Source organism: Zalophus californianus, chromosome 1, assembly GCF_009762305.2.
Source record: "Zalophus californianus isolate mZalCal1 chromosome 1, mZalCal1.pri.v2, whole genome shotgun sequence".
NCBI lineage: Eukaryota > Metazoa > Chordata > Mammalia > Carnivora > Otariidae > Zalophus > Zalophus californianus.
Window position 1 is genome coordinate 164,306,534 of NC_045595.1, and position 19,761 is coordinate 164,326,294.

General features: G+C 35.8%; 1 protein-coding gene across 13 annotated transcripts in view; it reads left to right on the plus strand.

Annotated features, from left to right (window-relative positions):
• Positions 1 to 19,761, plus strand: part of CBLB (Cbl proto-oncogene B) — a 219,826-nt gene that overhangs the window by 174,430 nt on the left and 25,635 nt on the right. For 8 of the 13 annotated variants that reach the window (XR_003518269.2, XR_003518270.2, XR_003518271.2 and 5 more), the window contains exons 14-18: positions 3,802 to 3,945; positions 6,969 to 7,066; positions 7,182 to 7,313; positions 9,920 to 10,060; positions 17,789 to 17,908. Coding sequence is in view for 10 of the 13 variants with exons in the window: in XM_027585388.2 (XP_027441189.1) it covers positions 3,802 to 3,945; positions 6,969 to 7,066; positions 7,182 to 7,313; positions 9,920 to 10,060; positions 17,789 to 17,908 (635 nt within the window). In the remaining 3 variants the exon portion in view is untranslated. The remainder of the gene's footprint in view (positions 1 to 3,801; positions 3,946 to 6,968; positions 7,067 to 7,181; positions 7,314 to 9,919; positions 10,061 to 17,788; positions 17,909 to 19,761) is intronic. The other 5 variants (XM_027585391.2, XM_035728376.1, XM_027585392.2 and 2 more) reach the window with 3 other exon arrangements.

Consider the following 19,761-nt stretch of genomic DNA (forward strand, 5'->3'; position numbering starts at 1 on the left):
AGATGACAGACATAGATGAATATATAGAAAACACAGTGTCAGTGAAGGAACATATACTAAATACATATAATCGAACAAATTAAAGTTGAAAGAAAATCGTTTTGTCAGGCAATGTCACAAGAGGTTCATAGATAGACAATGAAAGTGGATATTTCTACTCTGCCTTTTTTTCTGGAAAAGTTGATGGACTGAGTTATCAAGAATTACTCAATTGAAGGAAAGAAAAGTACACAGCAAATGGTGATGTTTGAGTTATAAGTTACATAAATAAAGCCAGTGGGATATGCAGGTCACCCCTCTGATTATGTGCCTCTCACACCAAGAATATAAAATGCTATAGAGGAGTATATCTGTGAGTTTGTTTTGAAATGTAAAAATCACTAAGAACAGCGTTGGAAAATATATTATTGGTTTGTTTCAAGTGTGCACTTGCAGAAAATGGATGTATTTCTCACTGAAGGCTCAGATAACTAACACAGTGAATTTAACAAGAGGTGCAGGTTGGGGAGAGAATGGCCATGCATCTTTGAGAGGATGTGTCCTTGTGCATTACCCGAGTATTAAGTCCAGAATGACAGTCACAGTGCAGAGCGCTCCGTGAGTGTAGGATGATAATATAAAGGGAATGAAGTAATGGGTGTAAATGGTGAGATGGGTTACTTGGCAGCTTTAACTTGGAACCAGCCAAATACAATTTGCTCTGCTTTGTTCTTCTGATACCCCAAACATTTCTCAGAAGCCAAATCAATGACTGAAAATTTTCTTGTGTCCCGTAAGTTAGGTATTTTCTCCACTGCCAAAAGTAAACACACATGATACTTAAGGAAAATTATGAAACTAATTCTTTTACCACTTATTTAGTGGTGAGTAAAACTGAACCTACTTTTTGAATTAGTCTGTGAGGAGAAAAAAAAATTCCACATATAAGTACAAATAGTGTAATTATTTACATGAATTGAGATTTCTCTTTCGGTATTTTATATACAACTTCTTTATCTTATTTGTGCCTTCTCTTTTTTAAAAAACTTTATTTTTTAGAGAAGTTTAGAGTAATTAGAGACTTTAGTTTTTTTAGATTCACAGCAAAATTGAGGAGAAGGTACAGTGGTTTCCCTTATACTAAGCCCCCCACCCACATGCCTCCCCTTTCCATCATCAACATCACCACCATCATGGTACATTTGTTAAAACAGCTGGACCTATATTGACACATAATCACCCAAAGTCCAGACTGTACATTCCTGTTTTTTAGGATAGAAACTGCTTTTATTTTTCCCTTCAGTACTGGATAAGAATAATTTGATATAAAAAGTTATGTAATGCTGAATAAAATGTACTGGAACGAGGGGTACCTGTGTGGCACCGCTGGTTAAGCATCTGACTCCCAGTTTCGGCTCAGGTCATGATCTCAGCATTGTGAGATCAGCCCAGCATCATGCTCCCTGCTGAGCATGGAATCTGCTAAAGTTTCTCTCTCCCTCTCGCTCTGTCCCTCCCCCGCCATGCATTCTTTCTCTGTAAAATAAATAAATCTTTTAAAATTTTTTTAAAAATGCACTGGAATGATATTCTTATAAACTGGCTTATCTAAGTAGAATATTATACTGATATAAGAAATTTGTATTAAAAACACAAAGAAGAAAAATAGTATCCGACTTTTTCGAACTTATTAAAATGGTGATAAATGGGATATTTAAGCACTTTTTTTGGATTTAGATAGAAATGCCACTTAAGGCATTTTTCACTTCTAGATATAATCCACTAAAATCCACTTAAGCTAATAATCCATGATTAGTAAATTTTAGCAGTAAGCCTTTATTATTACATAAAATCTTAGGTGGGCTTTACTTTTCATTTTCTTCAGAAATATTCCATATGTTGATTTGCAGCAAAGCAAAAGAGTGGGGGGGGGAATTACCCAGATGAAATTCTTTATCACTGAAGAGAAAATATAGAATCAGCCATAACAGATGTGATTTCAAAAACTATCCATTCTTGTCTCAATATGCAGTGCTTCTTTGGAAACTCTTAAATCTTTGGAAATAACCCTCAACAGGCAGATGGTAGATTTCTAACATTGATGTTGTTGAACATTTGGTTAACAAGTCTTTTTCTTTTATACAAGATATGCTTGAATTGCATAGGAAAAAAAGGATTCATTATGAATGAAAGTATATTAGGATATAGAAAGGATGTATATTCTTTCATTTGCTGATAGAACCCATTTTGGTCCTTGAGTTAGGTAAATCGATGTCCATGGTCATGTTTGAATTCCCTACTCTAACACCCATCAAGATCACCATTTTGCAGTCCATGTACTCCCCAGCCTTCCTTTGGAATATACATACCTCTTCTAAGGTTACACCATAGGAGGTGTAACCCGTAGGTTATTAATCAGGTCATTAGCTTGGGCTCTGGGCCGTGGATTTTTTGTCACTGTGTCACTGTGCTTTCATCTCACTATAAACTGTCATCTGAATTTGGAGATTGTTCAAACAAACAAGAATTCAAAAATCAGTATTGAAAAAGTCCTCAAAGACAGGTAAAAATATGCTTTTGAAAAGTCTTAGAAGGGATTTTTCTTTAATCTTTGAACTTTCTAAGCATTCAAATACATAGTTGAAACTTAAACTTTTACGTTTTTCACAATGTCTTCTTGTAATGGGCACAAAGAAAAGCCCTTAAATTTTTTCTCGTTCTAACTAGTGAGAAGAAATCTAAATGAAAAAGTTATTTCAGGCTTGATGGCACATGTATCAAAGGATTCTTGCTCCCTCTACAGAAGGTGCTTCAAAATTGCAGTCACAGGAATTAAAAAAAAAAAAAACTGTTAATGAAACAGAGGTTTCACCATGATTAACAAAAGCTTTGGGTTTATATACACCAACAATGTCTTGCAAATTGGTTCGATGCCAAAAAGTTAGGGTAGGTGCGTGTGTTTCTACTTTGATATTTTTCACTTGCATAAGCAAGGATTAGATTAAACTCCATTAGCGACAACTGTGAAAAACAGTAGGTTTTGTTTCCTTGTTTGGCTTTGTTTTATTTTGTTTATTTACTCTCATGGACAAGTAAAATGCTTGAAAATTTATTTTGATATTAGATGGTTGTTGTACTCATTTTCATTCTTTTTTATTTAGCCAGGGAATTGAAGCCATGAAAATAATGTACTGTACCTCAAAGACTTAATAAGCTCTCGTATTATCTACTCCTAATTGTTCCAGTCATTTTTAGTTCTTAGTAGTTGTTGGGGAAAAAAAATTAATAATTTGAATTGTACTTGAACTCCACAGGAGAAGGAATTAATTTAATTGAACTGGATTTTTTTTTCAGCTATAGGTAATTTTCACAAAAGACAGAAAGTTTGACCTTTCTATAAAGACTTCATTAATATATAAAACTACCAAGCGTATATATTTATTATCTTAATTTACCCATTTTAATGTACCCAGGGAACAAAATGTTAATATTTTAATAGCTTTGGTTTGGATAATTTTATACATTCTCTTTTAACTTCAAGACCTTTTTATTTAATTTGACAGGATACTAGTTTTTCTTACTGTGCCATTTAAAATTATAAGTATGAAAATTCTTTTATTTCATCAATAGACTCTTAACAAAAGATTGAAAATCCTTTTCATCTGTATTTAGTATAAGAACAGCCCTTCTGATGTTACCCTGTAATTGAAAAATGAACACAAGTGACAAAGTAGCTCCTTTGATTTGAATATATCACATCCGACTTGCCTGTTCTGAATTGTTATGCTGAAACTAGACTGGATTTTCTTCCCTCTCCGGTAGGTGTACTGGCCCGTTAGCAAATTCCCTTTCAGAGAAAACCAGAGACCCAGTAGAGGAAGATGATGATGAATACAAGATTCCTTCATCCCATCCTGTTTCCCTGAATTCACAACCATCTCATTGCCATAATGTAAAACCTCTTAGGTAAGCATACAGGCCGCTTTTTATCACCTCACATCTGCACAAGCATTATCATTGTGGTTTTTTTTAAGCAACTGAATTACATGTATTTAATTAAAAATCCTTGATTTCTTGGTCAAAACAACCTCTTCCTATATACTATTTTCTGCATTATTTTCAGAGAAAACTAAAAGATGGAGATTTCACATTAATCAGGAAGTCATTTAACTAAATTAATCAACTAGTAAATCTAATGGAACATTTTGTTGCCCCTCCCCCCCACAAAACAAATTATAGTCTAATAATGCTGTACATTATGTATTGTGATTAATTCATGAATTTTCAATACGCTATTTTCAGTGCATATTATCAGTTCTAAGCACATATCTCATGAAGAAAAATCACTGCCCCAAAACTATTACCCAGCCTTCCTTAGAATTTTTTTTCATGATGTAAAGACTAGTATAATATATATTCATTTCCCTTCTTGATATGCTACCTACTTCTATCCATCATATCTTGAAGAAGTAAAAACAACAACAACAACAACAACAAAACTAACTAAAAGTATTTCCCTTAGCTGTATTTTTTTTAGTCAGGAACTATTTTACTTTTCCTTAGCTCGAATAAGGTTGTGAGGGATAGTGTCTTTTTTTTTCTTCTTGTCAGTTGTTTGTTCTCCTTATGATGGAGACTCCCGTGGTCTTTGAAGTGGCAGCTCCACTGAGGTGTATAACAGTTACTAAAAATGGGTGGCGTGTATTGAAATATTAGTGTGTTTTTAAGTAGAAAGATGATTCTGCACTTACATAATTGACATAGTAATCTGTAATCTCAAATATTTTTCTTTTTTCTCATTTGACTTACACAAGGTACTCAGTAAGTCAAATCTTGGTTTTAAAACTTACTTTGTGAGCTCATTGCCTTTGTGAGACGGAATCCCTGGAGCGATGCTCAGCACACAGCATAGGGCTCGACTCTGCTGGTGGCCCAGACTTCCTGCCTTCCAGCAGCTCTTGGTTGAGGATAGAACTGCCAAACGCTTCAGCCATCTCTGTCATCTTTCCTTCATGTGCCATTTCCTTTTCAAGGTCAAGTCAATCAGTGGAAAGCATTTTATGAGTGGAATGTTTCCTTTTTTTCGGATGAAAAATCTAAAAAATGTTTTAGTGCCTTTGAGTATCACATGGAGGTGAAAATGCAATACTTGGAAAAAAGGAGCAAATCCTCATTTGAACCAGAGAGCTGCCTACATGAGTGATCCTGGTTAGAATTATCAACACTCTGGAGAATTCTTAACCTGGATTACTAACATCCTGCAGTCTAGGGCTTCATATTTCAAAACAAGAACCAAAGCATTTCATGCTAATCAGTGGTGTTTAAGGCATTTGTTGATAAAACAGTATCATGGAGAAGATAAATTACTGAGAGGCAATCTCTCATATCAGAAGAGCCAAATGTCTACTACTCTTATTAGAAAAAAGTTATTCCTTCACATCAAACACAAATTGTCACAATTTTTAGTCCTTTTGACTCTGACAAATGTAGAGTAATTTTTAAAGACTGAAATAAGATGAGCTTTTTTGGTTTCCTTGGGATTTCATTTTTTTCATTGCTGAAGAAGTGAGAGGTATAATTTAAATGCTTTAAATTTTAATTGTCAGATCATATTGGATGAGATTTTTGGTGGCAGGCCTCCCAAATCCTGAAAATAATGACCACCATTACCATCTTTCTATTGTTATAGAGAAGTAATAAATGTTGATAATCTCTAACCTTAATTGGAGTGAATTTTTTATCTAATTTGTTCTCGAAAGCCAATGGATGAAGTAACTTCTTATGTCCTCCACAGAGCACTCTTTAAGCTCTTTAAGCTTAAAAACTTCCTTTTCCCCCTTTGGAACATCAGAAGAAATAAATTGTCAATATGTGGAAAAAGTCAAACAGTAGATGAATAATTCAATTCAGTTTCAGTAAAAATCCATCATTATTATGAAAATTCAATACATGATAACTATTTTAAAATGAACCATCTCTGGCACCTGAAACAGATGTGGCCACCAGAGAGAATGGAAATGAATTTCAGATGAAGCACTCTTGCAGTAACTATTTAAGTATCCACTGTCTCGTCCATTATGTATGTACTTTTACTTTGCCCCAAGAATTCAGAGTAAATCAGAGAAAAGGAGAATACAAACTCTGTTTCCTGTAGCTTTTTGTGAACAGAATAACTTGGTGAGCAGAGAGTTCATTGTTACACAGCTATAAAGACAAAATATGCTCTGTACTTTCACTTCCTACTATATTCCCATGGCCCGGTTTTGTCCATTGTGGTCATGGTATGATTCCAGTGTATTAATACAAACAACAAGAAGACTTTTTTAGTAAGTATTATCCTTTACAGACACCCAAATTAAAATATTTGTCATGTACCCAAGGCCTTTGCCAAAGTCATTTGTCTACAAGCCGCTAGAAGTGCGAGAGTTTTGGTCATAGTGGTAGTGAAATTCTAACACAGACCCTATGTCTTCAAATATGCCCATCAGAATTTTAATGAAATTTTGGAACATTTAATAATTCTTCTTTGATGGGCTCTAGTTTATTATAAGGAAAGCTTAAATTACAGAAATAAAAATATGTTAAATACCATCAGCAAATAATAAAGTCATTGGGACTATTACATATTTATTTTTGCCTTACTACATGTTTTTCTTCAAAAACTTGACAAGGTATTATTGAACTCATCCAAATATGTTAATTTTCACAGATGTGTTTAGCTTATCAAAAATTTTTATGGCCTTTGTAACTCTTGATTTCACTTTAAAAAAAGATTATTTGTCTCCATGAGATATTTACTTCTTCTTTGTAAAAATAGTTGAATAAAAATATCTAGATTATATTTCTTATACCTTTTCCAGAAAAGGAAATTATATTTGTTTTCAAGCTTGGCGTATCAGCAGGGTTGCTAGTTCATCTCACCCTCCAAATTACTTTTAAATGGAAAGTAGTTTTTCTTAACGATTTTTGTCCTTTGATCTCTGCTTTAGGTCTTGTGATAATGGTCATTGTATATTAAATGGAACACATGGTACATCTTCAGAGATGAAGAAATCAAACATCCCTGAATTAGGCATATATTTAAAGGGTATGTATAAAACATATTCTCTTTGTGTTCTAGATCTTAATGGTCAGAATTTAAAGGCAAAATTCCATGCCATTGTTGTACTGAAAATACATTAAGATTTTGTGTTATCCTCTAGGAGATGTTTTTGATTCAGCCTCTGATCCAGTGCCATTACCACCTGCCAGGCCTCCAACTCGGGACAATCCAAAGCATGGTTCTTCACTCAACAGGACGCCCTCTGATTATGATCTTCTCATCCCTCCATTAGGTTGAAACCTTTAAAACAATTTTCAAACAAGCCACCCTGCCTCTTCTTTCAGTTAATATCTATCTGAATTATCAGACTTCAGAGTTCAATGTAACACAGACTTACAAGGTTATGAATTTGTCTGAATTAGAATGGATTCTCTAGGTAGTGGTGGCTCTCAAGTTCATGCAACCACTATTCCACGTATATGATTGAAGCAATGGTGTACAGGGCTGGCCATCAGTCTGCATTTTATCAAGTCATCTCTTTACATATTAAATGCAGTCTAAAAAACCTGTGAGAGCGCATTCTTCCTTCCCCTGAGCCCTTGTGTTCTAGTAGATTTGAAATGTTCATCTGAGATTTTCTTTAAATACAATTCTTAATGAATGTGTACTTACTCTTTCTTTCAGCATAACATGGCCCAGTTCCCCTTACTTAGCTAATTACATTATGGAAAATTATATATGTTATTGTTAGAGAACTGAGAAATAGATTCTGTCTTATAATCACTGCAATTACACATCCAAAGAATCTCAGTCTCTTTGGTTCGAATTTTAATGTAAAGTACACTAATGTGTGTGTGTACATGCGTGAAGGTACACATGTATGTATGTTAAAGTTGGCTGGTGCTGGTATCTGTGTTTATTAATTCTAGAAGTTTCTCACCTATTTTTAGAGGAAGACAAGTAGAATCTCCACATACCTTAAGGCTTCACAATAACAAGTAACCATAACATAAAGTAATGTATGATGAAGGTCCATCTATAAGCTTCTCTGAATCAATTATTATGCACCAAGAACTGTGAAATGACCCTTTTGAGTTTTTCCCAGACACCGTCAACCCGTGTATCTAGTTATATAATTGCAGTGTCTTTTGCTCCTGCTCTTTCCGTAGCTCAGTGCTTCATTCTCACTTCATCAGTTACAGGCACCTGCTAACTTCTTTACCTACAGTTTTTTTTTCTCCCTCCCACTTCTTCCTATGTGCTGGTTTTTGACCTGTTACCCACGTCTTCATGACCTAGATCAGCATTGTTCAGTAGAACTTTATGTGGTGATGTAAAGAATCTATATATTCACCTGCACGACTGTGGATGGAACTGAATTTTAATTTCAACTAAACAGCTGTATATGGATGGTGACTACCATATCAGACAATGCAGATCAGTGCTCCAGCCTGTCTTTGTAACTCAACCTTCCTCCAGCCCTTCATGTACATCTCATGCTTTATTTATACTATTTATACTATTCCCTCTGTCTAGAAGACACCATCCTTGCATTTAATGAATAAATGTTTTTGAGCCTCTGATATCCCAGGCCTTTCTGTTTTTGATAACACCTTGCTGAATACCGCTTTCTACTTTTCCTGTCCCCCTTACAATGTGGAGCTCTCTCTGTGAGATCTGAGGGACTCTCACCTGTGAATCATACCTCTTTGTGAGTTTTTCTTAGATCTTCTTGTGGAATCTAAGCTCCTTGCATCAGGACCTTGTGATTTTGATCTTCACATTACCCATGTGCCTAGCATGGTGCCTGACATTGAGGGGCTGAAAAAAGGATTTGGATGAATTAAGATAATGAATGTAGCAGATAGCCTAAGGTTGGCAGGATAGCAAAGCTCTCTTTCCTCCCCTCTGCCACACCTCCAAATGTTTTAAGTTAGAAAAAGACTTATTATCATTAGAGAAAATACTTTGAATATGTTTTGTAAGGCAAGTTGGATGAATGATAAAACTATTTTTTTAATATACCTTTGGCTTAAGTCAATAAATTTAAATATATGAATTTTTATTATGGGAATATGTAGGTGTTTGCTTATACCCTGTTTTATTCACAGAGTATTTGAGATTACTTACAAAAATATATACATTGCAATTTTATTGTTTTAAAGAATTGAGATAAGGGAAAATATGAGTAGAATAGTAAGATGTGACAAGGGAAAAATAAGTAGACATAAAAGCATACTGCAATATTCTGTAGTTACTAAAGCTGGGAAATATGCAAATATAAGTAGTTTGGGGACCACAGAAGAGAGTTCTATATTTAACTGTTCCTCTTTAGCGATATCTGATAAATCGAAAAATACATTTCTCTACTATAGGTACATTTTCTGTATTTTGACAATGAAATATATGGAACATTAGTTTAAATGAATTAAAACCCAGAAGAATAAACTTTAAAAGATAATCTGTTCTGTGACATTAAATTTTTTGTGCACAGTGTGATTTTCTAATAAGAGGCTATGAACTCTTATTGTTAAATAAAAAGTTCTGTTTTGATGGTACGACCTATAATAATTTTTAGTTCAAACTTCGTGTCTTAATATTATAAAGGTTACAGGTAGATAGTAAGCTCTTTCATAACCTGCAGTGCTGCTTTTTACCAGAAAGGCCTGGGAGTTTGAAAGGTTGGCACATGTACATGTGTGTTTGTATGCCTGTGTTTCTCTTCAGACACTCCCAGAAAGCAGCTTTTGTTCTCAAAGTTGGTAAACTGTGGGATAAACCCTGCAGGTGAAGTTCTTTATGAGCAGCAAGAGAAAATCAATCATTACTTTGGCCTGATGCTGCTGTGTTTTCATTAATGAAGTTCTGCTGTTGATATTGACCTTTCTTTAAATGCAGGTGAAGATGCTTTTGACGCCCTCCCCCCATCGCTCCCACCTCCCCCACCTCCTGCAAGGCATAGCCTCACCGAACACTCCAAACCTCTCGGCTCCAGCAGCCGGCCATCCTCAGGACAGGACCTTTTCCTTCTTCCTTCAGGTAAGAGGGAAAAGCCAAAGAAAACTTTTCACTTAAAGCAAGAACATTTCTAAGATCGTACTGTCAAATAAACATCAGTAATTTACTGGTTTCTAACTCCCTAGCAGAAAAATCCAGGTAGAAAAAAACAGCAGTTGGGTAGGTTTGCTTGTCAGTTGGTTGATTTAATGCAAAGGATTACAGGGGCGCCTGGGTGGCTCAGTCGTTAAGCGTCTGCCTTTGGCTCAGGTCATGATCCCGTGGTCCTGGGATTACAAAAATGTCAGAAGCGCTAGGAATCCTAGGTGCTATAGAGCTCGTCCAATCCAGATAACATCCTTATGCCACAGAAGGCATCCCTGAGACCCAAAAGGGCTTGGGAGAGTAGTGATGAGGAGAGAATTTAGACGCTCCCGATTCGGAGTGTAGTATTTTTTTCCTAATAGTTTTAAGTTTACTAGCTATGGCTTCGGGTCATAATTGTATTCAAAAAGATAATGTTTTGTTAAATTGCATTATTACAACATCAGTAGATAAGTTTTTCTGAGGAATCTGTATTTTATTGTTACCATTGTTATTCCTTAATATCTCAATATATCTATTCAAAGTATTCTTTTTCAAGGAAAAATTACTACATACGTTGTTTGTTTTGTTTTGTTGCCTTTCAAGTGAGGAGTAGGAATAAAAACAAAGAGGCTTATAATAAACCATCCGCTCCATTAGAACTGTCAGGAAAAAATAATCAGTTACATTGAATCCGCTGCTATTAACTGTTCTGATCTTTCACGTTGGTGAGACTGATCCGTGTTTGGAAACCTTTTTCTCAATTTGGTTTGGATGAACAGAGGGTAAAATTTTTCTAAGAATTAGCTTACATTTTTATATTAGATAAATCTGAAAGTTTTTAATAAGTGCTCAGTTTGACCTTGGGCTGCCTTGGTGTCTCGGTGAAAACTTGGGAATCTTCGCCATTATCATTTACCATTAGTATTCATTTTCCTAGATTTTTTTTTTCCACTCAGTTTGATAACTTAGAAGATTTGAGATTAGAAGATTTATGGATGAGACACACAAATTATATACCTATAACTTGGAATAGGTAACTTCAGTTTCTAAAAGATTCATTTTTTAAGAAATAATTTTGAATTTAGTTTTTCATCAGTAAATAATTGAATTGTCCTCTGTATCACCTGCTGTGTGAGATGGCTCCCTCCCCTCCTGGGGTCTGTGAATTCACTGGATACTACCAATCAAAGAGCGAGGGTCATACCCCTTCTAATCCAAGCAGAAAGCATGGATAACTATTAGGCTTCTAGGAGTGCCTGGGTGGCTTAGTTGGTTAAGTGTCTGCCTTCGGCTTGGGTCATGATCCCTGAGTCCAGGGATGGAGACCCGCGTTGGGCTCCCTGCTCAGCGGGAAGCCTGCTTCTCCCTCTGACCCTCCCCTCTCATGCTCGCGCTCTCTCTCTCTCTCTCTCTCTCTCTCTCAAGTAAATAAATAGAATCTTAAAAAAAAAAACCCAAAAAACTGTTAGGCTCCTATTTATTCTTAGATCATAAACATGAATAACATTTGCTATCTTTTTCACTTATTCAGTTATTCAAATCTGTTTTTTTATACATGGACTTTAACATTAAAAAAAAAAAAAGTCACTCTAAACTTTAGTTAACCTTTCCTAAGGCTAACTTCTGGATAGTCTCTGGTCAGATTCCTTCAAGGTCCCTGTCACCTTTTATTTATGTGGTGTAAGCCCCATTAAATAAAAGCCAATGTAGTGCCTTCTTTTAAAATTAAGTCAAGTTTTCTGGGAGTTGGAAGAGAACATTTTACACAAATACACAGCTTTACCTGTTTTTAATCAAAAGAGTTAATTGTAAAATGTTTTAGTTATCAGATTTTATTTTTCATTGTGCTTTACTTAAAAAAACTTCATAAAAATACTGTCGATATTACTAAAAAAATTACAAAATGAAAATGCACCATTAGATAAAACAAAAGTTGTAAAAACTCTTTTTATTTCATATATAGGTTTGCTTGTTTTGATGTTGCTTGGCTGTCAGGCAGCTCAGCAATAGTCATCCTTAACCTATGGTGTGAGGCTAGTATGGGGCCAGGGCGTATCATTGGAACCTGTTGACCGTCTCTTGACCTTCTTTTATACATGCAGGTAGTCTAATTCCATTCTCAATAGTGTTGACATCCCTTGATAATAAATACTTCTAAGAAAAGAAATAGTAATTTCTTTTCCTCTTCCAGCCTTTCATATCATTAATGTGACAAATTTCTAGTCTGTTGCCAGATCCTATATGAGCTCCACTGAGACAGCTGCTTTTAATCAATTCTATTTATTTTTTATTAAAGCATAACTAACATACAATGTTATATTGTTTCAGGTTTACAACATTGATTCAGTAATTCCTATATGCTCCTCAGTGTAGCCCACAAAAAGCGTAGTCACCTGTCACGAGACAGTGTTGTTATAGTATTATTGACTATTCCCTGTGCTGTACTTTGAGTCTCCGTGATTTATTGTATACCTGGAAGATGGTACTCTCTTAATCTCCTTAAACCACATATGTCAGAGTTCCTCCTTTTCTTTTTTTTTTTGAGTTCCTCCTTTTTAAAAGAACTATTTTAATCCTTACATAATAATAGAACATGGTTTCTTTTGACTCATAAACAAGCATTTAAGTACCATTTTGCAAATGATTTAATACATTATGTATCTAAAGTAGATGTGTGACCTTTCTGCACTCTTATTTCAGTGAACTTCATTAAAGAACCCTCTATAAATGATGAAAGTTTGACTCCCTAGTTGTAGACCCATAAAAGGGAAATAGAGGGGATCGCTGTCTTAAAGCAGACTGCATGAGCATTGTACTGTTGTTGCTGTCACTGTGGTTCGATCGGGAAGATTTTAGCCTAGTGTAATGGTAAACCTTTACTGGGCATGATTGAGATTTGGTTTCCTTAATGAAATCATTATCCCTAATTGAAGACAAAGGATAGATGACTTAAAAAAAAAAAAGATTAGATTTCCTCATGGTGTTGTGTTAAACACCTGATCAAACCTCCTTCTTTATTCCTAGCATTCAGTGCCCTGCACACTTGAGTCAGGTTCACCTTTCCAGCCTTATAAGCCCACTGACTTTTGTGAAGCGACAGTTTCCAAACTGCAAGGTCTTGCGTTTCTGCAAAGGAGCCTTAGGACTCCTGCAGGATGTGGAGGGAAGCAAAGCAGGGGTGCAGCTCTGATGCTTCTTTGATCTGGTTTCTGTTTTCAGCCTTCATGCGAGATTTCTTTCGGCAAATAGTCATGCCCACTGCTGTGCGTGAGCATCTATTCCGGATGGGCTAGTCCTGTCTTAACAAAACCTGAAGAATCTTCAAAAAAAGCTTTATACTTTGCTAGCACATACGTACTTTTGTTCAGATTACAAAAAGGCCCTTCTTTTGTGCTGGTGGGTTGAAAGCAGCCCCCGTCCTTCCCCCTTGTGCCGGCACCAGTGCTGCAGGAACAAAGCCAAGGCTGTAGTACAGTCTGCTCATTCCCATAACTGCATGTCTTTGTGCAGTGCACAAAATACACAGCACATCTGGCAGCCCTCACTGAACCTTGCTTTCACTATTTTTCTGACCTGGAATCTCTTTTGAAGTCCTTATCCAATCTTAAAGTCACAATTCAACTTGAAAAGCCAAAAAAATTGACTTCATTACAGTTAAATGAATGTTTTCCAGTTGCATCCAGAAGTGCAATGTCAAAGTAAAATAGAATATTTAGGTCATTAGCAAGAGTTATTGAAGAGGATTTAGGCGGTTCTCTTAACTATGACCTTTATGAAACCCTGTCACCATGTGGCTACCATGGGAGCTCCTGCCATTTGAGGGTTGCACTCAGTTCAGACCCGAGGAGGTGAGAGGTGAGGTCCAGTGCTAGCTGTCACAGAGTCCAGTGTGATGAGATGTTGAAGGACTGACGGGCTAGTGCAGTGGTGGGTTCTCACATTGGGGTCTGCAGACCAGCTCCATCAGTGTGACCAGGGGACTTACATAAGATTACAGTTCTTAGGCTCCACAGACAACTTACCAAATCAGAAACTCTGGGAGTAGGGCCTGGCAATCTGTGTTTCCACAAGCCTTCTGGGGGACTGTGAGGCATGCTCAATTTTGAGGGAAATACTAAGTTGGGGTATTCCTGGCGGAAGGCAGCCAGGGTGCTCACGGTAATTTATACCTGACTGCAGAAACCACAGCAAATTAAAGGACCTGCAACGTTTAATGAGCGAGTCGACCTTGGGTATATATACTGGGGTTGTTTCTAGTTACAGTATATGTGAAAAAAGGGCTAGATTTCCTCAGTGTTTCCTCCGAAGGCAGACCAGTGAGAAGAATGATTAAGAATGAAAACGTCGGGGCACCTGGTGGCTCAGTTGTTGAGCATCTGCCTTCGGCTCGGGTCATGATCCCCGGGTCCTGGGATCCAGCCCCGCATCGGGCTCCCTGCTCACTGGGGAGTCTGTTTCTCCCTCTCCCACTCCCCCTGCTTGTGTTCCTTCTCTCACTGTGTCTCTCTCTGTCAAATAAATAGATAAAATCTTTTTTAAAAAATGAAAATGTCATTGTAATTTCCTTAATTAAGAATTCTTAAACATTTTTTTTAAAGAATGATTAAATCAGAGGGGTGATGAGATCTCTAACACTGGAGGATTTAATCAGTGGCCTGACCACTACCTAGTAGGGATTTTATGAATGTGAGTTAAAGAGTGAGGGCCACAGAGAGGGGGGGAATTTCATTTCACCTAAATAGCTCTTCAGACCTTTCTAACAATTAGATCCTGCATTGATATTCTTTTAAAATGTGGAGGATAACAGATAAATCTTCCAGATGGTTTTTGGACAGCCCCGCAAGAAATATGCCACTGTTTTAACTGAACAATTTTATTTGCCTCTTTTTCTACACTTGAGTAAATATTTGGAAGTGTTTCAGATTAAAAAAAAAAAATGAATTAAGAAAAACGTTCCATAATGCCACCTCCTAGAAATAACCATTTGATAGGTTTCCTTCTTACACAGCATAATTTCAATGAATATTTTCCCACTTCTTTTATAGTGAGCAAACCTTTTCTCCCAGTCTTTCCTTAGATTTTTATAATCTCTAAACTAAGTATTAAAATTTCAATTTAGCATTACCATACTGTAAATCACAGGCAATAGTACTTTGCTTTTTAGAATAGATTAATCCCATCGTGTTTATTCACTCATTTCTTGAACATTTATTACTATATAAATGGTACATTGGCTATGGTATTTTCAATTTGTATGTTTTAATTCTAACTGTGGATATAAAATTTTACTTTAATTAGTTTTTGAAGAACTTATTTTTAAACACTTTATTGCTTTTCAAATTTTCTTTATCAGGAGACAGTTGGTGGTTATTGTACTGTCTGTAGTAATTGGGTTGTATATCTTTTCCCATTGAAGCATGAATACTTTCAACTTTACAACTTGCTCTAGAAGCCCAGTATGCCCTATCCCTGATCAGTAGCAAACTTAGCATGAAGGAAGACACATATGATAGTGAGTCAGAACTGAACTAAGTATTTTTGCTACTTATGGTAATATTTTTAGTGTACCTAGTGACTTTTAAAGTGAAATAGTTTAATGGAGCAATATCCTACAACTCTATAATTTGTAGTCTATTTATGACCCTGCAGTATATCCAGGATCTAATGTTTAGTCTTAAATGCACGATTAGTACAGCATAAGTATATTTGACAAACCTTTAAATTACCCCCAAGAAATTTTTTTAAAGTGTATGTACTGTAACAGGCAATCTTTCCCAGACCTAATGTTATATCAGCGATGTTTAAAATGCACAATAACGGAAGGTAAATTTTATTGAATATTCAATTCTAAACCTTTGGGAAGTTTCTAAACTTGGGCAGAAATCACCATACCTAGTTCTAAATACTTTACTCTTCCAAATCAAAAGATTAACATTTGTTGCATGGGGTTTATCTTCTCATTGTTTTTGAAAATGTTTCAGCAAAATTAATGAGGCTGAACCATGGACTCTTCAAATATCAAAAGTGCAAAATCTAACACTAATTTTAATCTTGAATTTAATGAAAGCAAGGTAAGTAACCTTACTTAGGTCAGAAAGTCTCTAGCAAAGCAGGGATAATTATTGTACTCAAAATGGGGAAAATAATAAAGACCTCAACTCTTGACTTACACTATCTAGTTAAAAATTAGTATAAGTATGTGTTCATTTTCTTAATCAAATTCTTACGTATTCTTAATGACAAACTTCAAGGGATGTTAAAACAATGAAATATAATTGGATCCTCAATATTTACAATCTAAATCTTATGCTAGCAATTCAAATTTCACTGATTTTGAATTTACGAAAAATATAAATTGGTCTGGGTTTATTTTGGTAGTTAAAAGCAAATAATTTATGACATTTAGGCTACTTAGCAAGCAGGGTGCTTGGTACTGTGTGTTAGGGGATATAATTCAAACATGATGAGTAACATAAGACCCATTCCCTCAGAGGAACTTACCATACCTCTGGAGATACTGGCAGACATAAAAGAAAGTAATATGAGAGAAGAAAACAGAGGACCCAGTGATAGAAGTGGTAGCTAAGTAAATTACCAGTGAACCAGACATTACAGAGGTAATGTGTATCTACTCAGAAATGAAACCAGTTCTATGGATTTAAATCCATATACTACTAATTTTAAACCAGTTAGATTTATGGTCCTTACAATTTAATATGGTACCACTGACAAAATTTATTTTTCTGCCTTCAGTTCCAGTTAATAAACATCATTAAAAGTAGCAAAATAATTAATTTGTGTATAATTTATAATTTGCACTATTGCAGATGCCCACACTCTGATTAGCAAGGTGGTTAAAAAATCACTTTTTACTGTATATGCAAAGCTTAATGTTGCTAATAGCACAATTTTTAACAATTGAATCTACTCTTCAGTGACCCAGTTAAAAATGACTTTTAGCATAGGATGCCCAACATAGTAGTAATTTAAAAGGCACTTTATATATACAGGAGATTAGACAGGATTCATTTAAACCTCACAAATCCCAAATGTCAGGTACATTTTACAGATTATGCCTAACACTTAGAGATTAACTGATTTGATAATGATTCTTACAGGCAAAATTCAAAACTTTTTTTTTTTTTTTACTGTGCAAGTTTTTTTTTTTTTTAAGATTATTATTTATTTGAGAGAGAGAAAGGGAGAGCAAGAACAGGAGGAAGGGCAGAGGAAGAAGCAGATGAGCAGGGAGCCCGACTCAGGGCTCCATCCCAGGACCCTTGGGGCTCCATCCCAGGACCCCAGGATCATGACCTGAGCTGAAGGCAGACACTTATCTGGCTGAGCCACCCAGGCACCCCTACTTTGCAACAGTTTCTACTCATTGTACAGGATAGAATGGGACAGAAAATAAGAATTCAAAGCAGCTTTTATCACTAAGAATTTTATAATTAAGATCTGAAAAATATATAATTAGTACTTTGTATTGTCTAGAAATAAATGGGAAGAGCATATTTGAGCAAGTAATGAATAAATTAGAAAATAGGATTAGAAGATGGTGAATATCAGTTATTCTTATTCTAATATTTTCAAAACCTTTGCTCTTTATAATTTCTAGAATTTTTTTTCCAGCCACTTGGTAAAGATAACCATTTTAATTTGAAAATTATCTTTACTTTTAAGATCCCTTTTTTGATCCAGCAAGTGGCCAAATTCCTTTGCCTCCTGCTAGGAGATTACCAGGTGAAAATATCAAATCCAACAGATCATCACAGGACTATGATCAGCTTCCTTCATCTTCAGGTGAGTTGGCTAATAATAGTAATAACGCTTCCTTAATGTTCATATAGTGCTTTTTGCTTTTTAGAGCACATTTTTATTCATTATATAATTTAATGAGCACTGCCAGCCTAAAAATGTATTTTTATCACTTTACAGTTTGCTTGTATTATGAGAGGAATGCCTACGAAACTGCCTCATGAAATAGAAAAAAGAATGATCCCTTCATATTATCTTTGTTCACTCAGTAAAGCACATATTCTAATTCAGAATCTATTCATTCTCTAACTTTTGTTTTGCCTTACCAGATACGAGAAGTGGGAAAAATCTCTTTGTACATCAAATGCTGCATTCTCTTATTCTTTGACTAAAGGAAGAAATCTCTTTAGAATTAATATTGGCACCAAACTATTAATTTTCAAAGTGCTTCACCACTGTGCTCTGCTGGCAGCTATTAAGTCGAATGGGAGAAGGATGTGCCATTTTAGTAAATACCGGTCATACTTCTGGCCATTAATAATGAAATGCTGCTGCTTTGCTTCTTCGGGAGGCCACCCCCTACCACCATATCTCAAATAGTTCCTAGACCTTATGCAGTCATTTTCTGTGCTCTTCTTGTGCTTTATTTTTCCCCAGTGCACCTGTCACTACCTGAAATGCCATTCATTGTTGGCTTGATTTGTTATTTATCTGTCTTCTTCGCTAGAATATTAATGCCTTGAAGATAGGAGTCTTGTTTGCTTCACTGCTATGTCTCCCATATGTTCACAAGAGTGCCCAGCGTGTGATTCTTGGATAGGGGGATAGCTGAGTGGGGGAGTGGTTGGGTAGAAGGAAGGGAGAGTAGCTGATGTATGTGTTATGCTGAACACACGTTTTTCTTTGTTGAAGTACAGTTGACACAATGTTACCTTAGTTTCAGGTGTACAACATAGTGATTTGATGAGTCCATCCCTTATGGTATGCTCACCACAAGTGAACCTACCCTCTGTCGCCATTCAATGTCCTTACGATACCACTGATATATTCCCTATCCTGTACCTGTTACCTTGTGACTTACTCATTCCGTAACTGGACACCTGTATCTCCCACTCACCTTTACCAATTTTACCCGTCCCCCCACACCCCTCCCCTCTAACAACCATCAGTTTGTTCTCTATGGGTCTGTTACTGCTTTTAGTTATTTTGTTCACTTGTTTCATCTTTTAGATTCCTCATATAAGTGAAATCAGATATATTTGTCTTTTTCTGACTTACTTCACTTAGCATAATACTGTTTATGTCCATCCATGTTGTCACAAATGGCAAGATCACATTTTTTATGGCTTTATGGCCAAGAATATTCTGTGTGTATACACACACAGACACACGTGTGTGTGTATAGATAGATACACACACACACACACACGCACACACACACACGTACACACATACATCATCTTTACCCATTCATTGATCGGTGGATGCTTGCGTTGCTTCTGTATCTGGGCTATTGTAAATAATGCTGGTGCAAAAAAACATAGGGGTGCATATATCTTTTCAAAATAGTGTTTTTGTTTTCTTTGGGCAAATACCAGTAGTGGAATTACTGGATCATATGGTATTTCTATTTTTAATTTTTTAAGGAACCCCCAGACTGTTTTCCCCAATGGCTGCACCAATTTACATTCCCACCAACAGTGCTTGAGGGTTCCTTTTTGCACATCCTCGCCAACACTTGTTGTTTCTTCTCTTTTTGATTCTAGCCATTCTCACTGGTGCAAGCGGTATCTCATTGTGGTTTTGATTTGCACTTCCCTGGTAGTTAGTGATGTTGAACATTTTTTTCATGTGTCTATTGGCCATCTGTATGTCGTCTTTAAAAAAATGCATTCAGG